Below are 9,251 nucleotides of genomic sequence, written 5' to 3' on the forward strand. Positions count from 1 at the left end.
ACTAGAAAAGAGTATTACTGTCAAACCTATAACTGTCCAAGATCTTCAGTATGAGATCAATATTCTCAAAACTGAAGTTAAACAAATCAAAGAACAACAACAAACTCATCAGAACATCCTTCTTCAATTACAAAATGAAGAATCAACGGGAACGTGTATGGAAAATACTCTGTCTAAACCAGATGAAGATAAAAATCTTAAAGACGAAGAATTTTTAGGATTAATTAATCAATTAACAATTCAAAAATTCTATATCCCAATCAAACTCAATGTAGGTAATTTTGACCTTGAAATTGAAGCTCTGTTTGACACAGGGGCAGATTCAAACTGCATTCAAGAAGGTCTAATTCCTACTAAATATTTTGAAAAGACTTCTGAACGGCTTAGTACTGCTAGTGGTTCAAAACTTCAGGTTAATTATAAACTTCCGAAAGCAATCATTGAAAATGATAATTTAAAAGTTGAAACACTGTTTCTCCTTGTTAAAAACCTAAAAAATGGAGTTATTCTTGGAACTCCGTTCATCAAATCTCTTTTTCCTCTAACTATCACAGATGAGGGTATAATTACTTATCATTTGGACAAACCAATTGTTTTTAAATTTCTTAAGAAACCCATCATAAGAGATTTGAATTTTATACATTACAAACAAAAACAAATCAATTTCCTTAAAGAAGAAATTTCTTTTAAGAATATTGAAAATCAGTTAAAGCAGCCTGAAGTTCAACAAAAGATCAAAGTTTTGCTTGAACAAATCCAAAATACAATCTGTTCTGATCTTCCGAATGCTTTTTGGCAAAGGAAAAAACATATCGTAGATCTTCCCTATGAAAAGGATTTTAATGAAAGGCAAATCCCAACCAAAGCTCGTCCTAAACAAAAATCAGGTTCCTCGGTCATACTATTTATCAAGGGACTATTACTCCAATTTGTAGAGCTATTGAATTTGCTGACAAATTTCCAAATCAAATTATTGATAAAACTCAATTACAAAGATTTCTTGGTTGTTTAAATTATGTAGCTGACTTCTTTCCTCAGCTTAATAATCTAATCAAGCCTCTCCATAATCGTCTTAAAAAAGACCCTCCTCCCTGGACTGATGTTCATACTGACGTAGTCAAACAGGTCAAAGCTAAGGTAAAGGAACTTCCTAGTCTTTATCTTCCCAATCCTCAGGCTTTCAAAATTGTTGACACTGATGCCTCTGACATAGGTTATGGTGGCATTCTTAAACAGAGAGTCTCAGACAAAAAGCATATCATTGCATACACTTCAAAACATTGGAATTCAGCACATCAAAAGTATTCCACTGTCAAAAAAGAAGTTTTAGCAATTGTTTTATGTATTTCAAAATTTCAATCTGATTTATTAAATCAAAAGTTTTTAATCCGTGTTGATTGCAAATCTGCAAAAGACATTTTACAAAAGGACGTAAAGAATCTAGCATCTAAACAAATTTTTGCTAGATGGCAAGCTATCTTAAGTGTTTTTGATTTTGAAATTGAATATCTCAAAGGCACCTCAAACTCTCTCCCTGATTATCTCACTCGTGAATTTCTGCAGGGAAGATAAACAGTGTCCTGTCATGCCGAAATCGGTAAAATCAACCTCTTCTAAAGAGAGGAAAGGAAAGCTAATCCTGGCTGGGTTAGCTAAAAAATTAGAAAAAACTGGGTCTCCAGCCCAACAACAATCTGGGTCATCTACCCAACCCCAAAATGGGTCTTCTACCCAAAGAGTTGAGGATACTTCCTCTTCTAAACAATCCAAAGCAGACTATGCAATGCCAATCCAAACACTTCAAGCCTTCCAAGACCAAGGTTTGACCCATCTACCAAAGAAAACCTGGGCTGAAATAGCTTCAGAAGATGAACAGGAAGAAAGTCTTTCTGTTTTGATTGATAACCTAAAAACCAAGCAGATCTCTAACCGTCCAAACAGGGCCCTAGAAATCCAACCCAAACCTATTTCTACCCAGAAATCAAAACCTCAAACACCATATGTCTCAAAGAACAAGTTTCTAGAAGTAATCCAAATGGAACCATCCTACTGGGATAATAAACCAACCAAGGTTCCTGTGAAGATCTTCCCCAAAGACTTCAAAGGACGACAATTTCATTTCAAACCACATTCTCCAACTAAATCCCAAAAATTTTATGAGTTTATTCTACTTGATTCAAACTCTATTTCCATCAAACACTATAAGAGTCCAAAAGACCCTGAGTTTATTACTCATTCAACCATCCAGATTCTCAAGGTGATCACCCCAGCAGAATATGGAAATCCAAATAAAATAACCAAATTTTCCCAGCCTTATGATCCAATTGGATATAATTATTGGGACTAAGAATTAGCCTGGACCAATGTCTTCTTCATGCAAAATAAAGAAAACAAACATTCATGGTTAATTTACTTTAAGCAAAATATCCAATATAATTTCCCGCAATGGTTTAATAAATGGTGGGATTATTTTGGACCAATCCTTGATATCCTTCCTCCACAAGTCTTTGAAGGAATGACAATCTTTTCCAAAAAATTCGACAATCTAGCAGATCCCTTTCCAATAGATCTGCATTTTTTCTCAAAGTTCTCTCTGGCATGGATATTTTCATGGCAGTACAATTACGGCGAGAAAACAGGCATCAGACTACCATTACTCAGGAGACAAGCTTTTGGTAAATGGTGGATAGAATTTGATGCTTCAAGAGCTTACCCAGAAAATGTCAAGCTCTGGTTTAAAAAACATCCAAAAAGCATCAAGCCAGCTGATCCAGAAACCTCCCTTTTCTTGAATCAAAAGGCTCAGATCACAGCAGCATTAGCAGCATCAACCAGCAAAGAAAATTTTGCAAAGAATTTGCAAGGTATTCTTCAATTACTCCAAGAAGAAGCTGAGAGTTCTAAACAGAAGACAGGTTCTTCATCTCCTTCTATCTCTTCTTCAACAGAAGACTTCTACCAAAATGAGGATGATTGTTTTGGAATCAACTTAGCAAAAGACTGTTGAAGAAAACCACTGTAGTGACGCTGATGGCAAAATGACATGAGCATGATGTCAGCATAAGGTGACGCATACAGTGACGTAATCAAAGTGTCGGCAGAAACTGTAGCATCACGAGTCAGTTACTGTTCACTTAACCTACACTGTTCAAACAGTACCGGTCATGTAACTTGTACTGTAGCAATAGTGATTTTTCAATCTATTTAAAGGGTTGCTTCAGTATGTTGAAGGCATCCTTTTATTAGCTGAGTTTAGAGAGATAGTCTAGAGAGAGACTGCGAGGTACTTCTGAGTTTTCTCTTCTTCTCTGTTTTCTCTTTAATCTTTCAATCTGTAACTGTAATCTCAATCTTTATGTTTTGAATAAAAGTTTTATTTCATATCTGCTTATGTAATGAACTCTTCTCTTCTCCATCCTTCCACCCAAGTTTGACTTCGGCCTACCGTATACAGCTTGGGTTCTCACCTTAAATTTATTTTATGTTTTAATTTCTGCATTTTAATTTCAGTCATTTATTTCATACAGTAGTCCGTCTACTTTCCTGCTTTCCATTTCTGCTCTAGTTTACTTCATTTCCCTCCTCACACTTCCGGAACCCACTTGTGTATATATATATATATATATATATATATATATATATATATATATATATATATATATGGCTTTAATAGCTCTTCTGTCGCTGCAGATGAGAAAATTTGCAGCAACACTCATTTCTACCAGGATATGGTTCTGCATCCTGGTGTTTTTTTTTTATTCCAAGATATAGCTCCGTATCCTGGTGTTAATAGGTTTGCTGCAACTTTTCTCATCTGCAGCGGTAGCAGAAATGAGGAACCTTATATATATGGGACATGATATTCTTACACCGGTGTAAGAGTTAAAAGTCTTATACTCAATTTTGAGCATTGATCCACTTGTATCTAATAGCTCACATTACTGAAAAATTAGAGCTCTTAGATATAAGTAGAATCAACGATCAAGGTTGAGAGTAACTTACACTGGTGCAAAATGTTCCGATATATATATATATATATATATATATATATATATATATATATAGAGAGAGAGAAGATTATATTTACAAACTTTTTGTTTACAAATTCTTACAAACTACACTAAGTATGACCGGTCATACTTGTAAACAAAAAGTTTGTAAATATAATCTTCTCCATATATATATATGAGGCAGGATCTTTTGACACCGGTGTCAAATTTAAAGTTTGACACCTCATCTAAGAGCCGTTAGATCAAAAAATATCAACAACTTTGATTTGTAAGCATGTGATACCATTGATCTTTTTTGATCTAACGGCTCTTAGATGAGGTGTCAAACTTCAACTTTGACACCGGTGTCAAAGGATCCTACCTCTATATATATATATATATATATATATATATATATATATATATATATATATATAGGTAGGATATTCTTACTACCATTTTTTTCTACTACCACTTCACTACCACTTTAATCACCATTGGATTCAAAAGTTATTTTTTTTCTCTCTCTTCATTCAACTTTTACTCTAAGAGCCCGTTTGGATCCTCTTATTTTTAAGCTAGAAGCTACTTATAAGATAAAGTTAAAATAAAGAGCTTAAAAAAAGAAGCTAAAAGCTGTTTGGAAATTACAAAAAAAATTTAGCTTAAAAATTACTTAAAAGCACATATTTCAAGAAAATTATCTCTTTTTCTATCTTTATCACTCTTCATTTAAAAAAAAAGCACACAATTCAAGAAAAACAAATAAGAGCTTAAAAAAAAGCTCCTCCTAGGAGCTTTTAATTTTCAGCTTTTTCTTCATTATAAAAAAAAGAGCTTTTCGTTATAAGAGCTTTTTCCAAAACCTGTTTGGCCTAACTTATGCTTATAAGTAGCTTCTAGCTTAAATATAAGAGGATCCAAACAGGCACTAATCCAATGGTGATTAAAGTGGTAGTGAAGTGGTAGTAAAAAAAATGGGTAGTAAAAATATCCTAGCTCATATATATATATATATATATATATATATATATATATATATGGAGAAGATTATATTTACAAACTTTTTGTTTACAAACTACACTAAGTATGACCGGTCATACTTCAATCAAGAATGTATGTCTCGTCATACTTAGTGTAATTTGTAAAAAAAGTTTGTAAACGTATCCTTCTCCTATAAATATATACAATATATTGTTCATTTTCACTTCTATTTTCACTCCTACAAAGCCACAATCCCCCAAGAAAAAGGAAAAAATAATAAAAAAAGAGAGAGAGAGAGAGAGGAAAAGGTAAAGCTTTGAAAAAGATCAACAAATTTGAAATCAATTTCTCATTAAAAGTAGGCTAACAAACAAAAGTAAAATCCAATACCAAAATTTGACCTAAAGTGATGAGCAAAGCAACCAATGCCTGAGCTCTGCCTGATTCCCCATGCAAAGGCATGCTCAAAAACTGGAAATTATAGGGAGTAATTTCTTTTACAGAAAGGATTTAGGGAGTAATTTAACGCATCCAAACTGGAAATTATAGTGTTATTCCTTCGGCAGATCAACTATCACAAAAACCTGTGTCATGCTCAATATAAAGGAATGGACCTTAAAACATATAATATGATTTGTGTTGTCAATGTTATCTCATTTTCTCTCCAATTCTTCAGCAAAAGTGAATTATAGCTACCAACTATTCTAGAATTTCCCCTTCCTCCAATTCTCCTGGCACAGAAAATACACCACTGGTACCAATTAAATCTATTTCATTTTCTGTTTCCTTGGCAAATTCACTATCAAAATCAAGGAAGTCATCAGGATTCATTTCAGCCATAAGATCACCATAGACATCCATAAAATCTTGATCAAAGTCAAATGACATATCTTCAGATAATTTTAGTTCCTTGGTTTTCGGTGAAGAATGTGATAGATTACCCCCAGGGTTTCCTTCAAACAGAGGTTTATCTGATGAATCATTTGGTAATTTCTCAGAACTCATACTTTGGGTATGCACTCGATGTGATGAACCCGGTTCCACATGCTTCATGAGATCAAAAACCTGAGGAACTGGAGAGCTGTTGTCATCTTCAATCACTTCCTCCCTAAATGATACACCTTCTGGGCTATGATTACCTTCACTATCTTTCTGCATTGATTTAGGTATGCTGGGTTTGAGATCCTTAATAACTTCAAAGTTGATTCTGTGAGATGGCAAGAAAACGAAAACAACAGGAAACTCCAAAATGACTGTATTTGCTAATTGCTGTCTGATTGGTGCTTTCATATCCAACTCTTTGAAAGGTGACTTAGGACCCTGTATTAATATGAACAAGATAAAACATACAATTAAAATGAAGTCATATCTCAATATGCTCGGTCAATGAGATCCTACAAGTTTGCCAGCTTAGTATCCTGGATTTCAGCCATAGAAAAGGTAAAGAAAACCACCTTTGGGTATTTACGAATGAAAAGCTTGAGACAATCCAGACGGTCTTCAGAAAATTGCTTTAGCTGATGATTCCAAGGACCAGGTTTGAGGTGCTTCTCTAGAATGGAGCAAAAGCTTGTATTTTCATCGACTCTGGAAGACATGAGCATAACATCGTCTCAAAATAGTATTCTTAAGACTCAGCATACAATTAGAATGTAAGGTGTAGTATCTTGTTCAAAACCAAAGAAATTAGCTACATGGCTCACCCGTGGTCATGTAAAACAATATCTGTTGAGTGAAAACGCCATTCAATTGTCCAAGATATGAACTTTTTCCTGAAAGCATCATACGAACATATTTGTCATTTATTTAAAAACATTAGTTTCCACCTTAGCAACCTAAAAATGAAACATTCTCATTATCACATTTCCCTTTGGCACACCAATGCTTTAAGAAGAAACCACAATTTGATAAAATATCCAAGCTGCACACATTCACTTCATATACTACAGACCACATATACCCCAAAAGTTCAAAATTAAACAAGGAAACAGTAATGAGTTAAGTACAAAAGGAAGAAATTGATTACACGTACCATCCTCTAATAACAACAAAAGTTTTCATAAAGATGAAAATACCTTTGGTCATATCGAGATTGATTCTTCTCTCTTTTTGACATTCCATTAGGGAGAAACAGTAGTTTGGTTCTCCGGCTTCCAGCAGCACTTCGTAGGCTTTTGAGGTAATGAGGTAACTTAAAGTATGTATACATGCCCAATTTAGTTCTCATTCTCTGAGCAGATTCAGCCACCCTCTTCACCTCCTCCAGCAAATTATAGTCTAGATGGAGGAAATCACAAAATAAACACCAAGATTTAGATATAGGGGAAATTAGAAGAATTCACCAATAGAACTATGTATGTCCAGTTGTACACTACAAATTTATAAAAATTCAGAAACGATAACAACAAACAAGAAGAATCCAAAAGGGAAAAAAAAATCCACATTAAAATATTGAAAATTAAATCAGGAAAAAGGACTTATGTCAAATCTCTGACGAACCAAAAAAGGTCTTTTTGGTTGAATGGAATGATATTAAGAAGTAAATTTGTTATGTTTAAGCAATCAACTAGATATCACAAGATTAAGAGGCAAAATACAAAATTTCAAGAGTAAATTACCAGATAATATGATATTGTCATCAAACTGAGAAAGAGGAACAAATTGAGTCTGGTTCCTTTTGCCAGTACATCCAGTACGCACTTTGTGAGCTTTCACACAAGGAAGACTGCATGAGTGTATGGAGCAACCAGGGCACTTGTACTTTGATGGTTTAGATTTGCATTCCTCACATAGTGTTTTCCCTTTGGTGATGCTACTAATTGAGACCTGATCTGCTTGTTCTTCAGTTTGTGATAGAGAACCTGACATGTTTACTCTTACAAGCAGAAATTGCAGGTGCACTAGGCACAAGAAAACCCGCCTTTAGAAATTACCAGAACCTTATAAATCAGCCTTCCAATATGGTGGTTCCCTTTGACATGAATGGCTTAAATCTCAATTCTTTTCAAGCAGCAACGAGTCAAGGACCATAGCGCTGAACAAGCAATGAAAACACAATTACACTACAAACAAATCTTCAAACACTAGGACATAAAAGATTTCAATTTGCATCTTGCTGACTCCAGCATGCTATTTCATCCTCCACATTCAAATTGGGAAAACAAAAAATGAAACATGAAATTGCACATCCAATTACCCATTATTAAGACACTGAAACACTCTATCATAAACAGATTAACCACACATGACTGCAATCAAAGTATTAAAAAAGTTAGGCCGATATACTAATGTAAGCTATTACTGGTTTATAACTATTCAGTTCAATTCAAAAAGGACATTCCTTTCAGCAAACCCATCATGGTAAACCCCCAAAGAAAAAGGAAACAAAGAAACAAAACAAAAGGGTTATTGGACCGAGCATACAAATCATATTCTGACAATTCAATATCTCAACTTAACGGGTAGCTCAAACAGGTTTTATACGCATTAAAAAAATAAATTTTTTTTTCTTAAAACAACAAAAGGAAACATATTATATAGTAACTGCAGTATCTGTTAAGAACAACATAGATGTAGAAATAACATCAGAAACAACGAGAACGTTAACAGATATATGGTAACACAATCAGAAAAGAGAAAGGATGCACGTCATTTAAAGAAGCAAAACGGAAAGATAGAAATACAGGAATTGTAACAAAAACTCACCGGAACTTGAACAGACGGCGACGGCAAGCAGAGAGAGCTAAGGCGGCAAGCGTCGAAGTTGCTAAGCACACAAGGGAAGAGTGAAGGGAATTTACGATGCACTGTTTTATTTAGGCTTTGTTTGGAATGAAGCATATGTTTAGCATGGATTAACCTAACTTGCTTGCTGTCATATTATATTTTATTTTTTTTCCCCAACAAATTTGTGATAAATTATAAGACATCTTCAATACTTTTTTTATAGGGTTTTATAAGAGTTATGTTGTAGAAAAAGTGATTGTGTAATGTCATATAGATTCGTTTTGAGTGTCATAATTTTTTCTTTTTCTTTTTTCTTCAAAAAGTGTGTGTCCCACAAAATGTTGTGTGTGTAGGAAAGTTTGTTGTGTCATATTAAATGACAAATGCAAATCCCTTTTTTATAATACGATAAAATATTTATATAGGATAAGATCAACTTAATTGTAAGAATATTAAATTTTACACCTTACACCAAATAATAATAATAATAATAATAAGTTTACATCAAATCTTAATCGTTAATTTGCATAAATCTAACGATTATAATTTATT

General features: G+C 33.7%; 1 protein-coding gene across 1 annotated transcript; it reads right to left on the reverse strand.

Annotated features, from left to right (window-relative positions):
- Positions 1-5,341: 5,341 nt before the first annotated feature.
- On the reverse strand, positions 5,342-8,811 carry LOC133302878 (uncharacterized). Its single transcript, XM_061502694.1, has 6 exons — positions 8,679-8,811; positions 7,592-8,007; positions 7,049-7,250; positions 6,677-6,745; positions 6,428-6,560; positions 5,342-6,293 (listed from the first exon to the last, which is right to left on the reverse strand). The coding sequence occupies exons 2-6, from the start codon at positions 7,839-7,841 to the stop codon at positions 5,673-5,675; spliced, it is 1,275 nt and encodes a 424-aa protein (XP_061358678.1). The 5' UTR covers positions 7,842-8,007; positions 8,679-8,811; the 3' UTR covers positions 5,342-5,672.
- Between the last annotated feature and the right edge of the window lie 440 nt (positions 8,812-9,251).

The sequence above is a fragment of the Gastrolobium bilobum genome, unplaced genomic scaffold, assembly GCF_033153095.1.
Source record: "Gastrolobium bilobum isolate Gb01-03AN ecotype WA unplaced genomic scaffold, APGP_CSIRO_Gbil_v1 utg548, whole genome shotgun sequence".
NCBI lineage: Eukaryota > Viridiplantae > Streptophyta > Magnoliopsida > Fabales > Fabaceae > Gastrolobium > Gastrolobium bilobum.

Coding starts and splice junctions, on each gene's coding strand:
- LOC133302878 (XM_061502694.1), bottom strand. CDS start 7,841: ATGTCAGGTTCTCTATCACAAACTGAAGAACAAGCAGATCAGGTCTCA. Junction 6,746..7,048: donor CAATCTCGATATGACCAAAG/GTATTTTCATCT, acceptor TGATGCTTTCAG/GAAAAAGTTCATATCTTGGA. Junction 6,294..6,427: donor TCATTCGTAAATACCCAAAG/GTGGTTTTCTTT, acceptor ATATTAATACAG/GGTCCTAAGTCACCTTTCAA.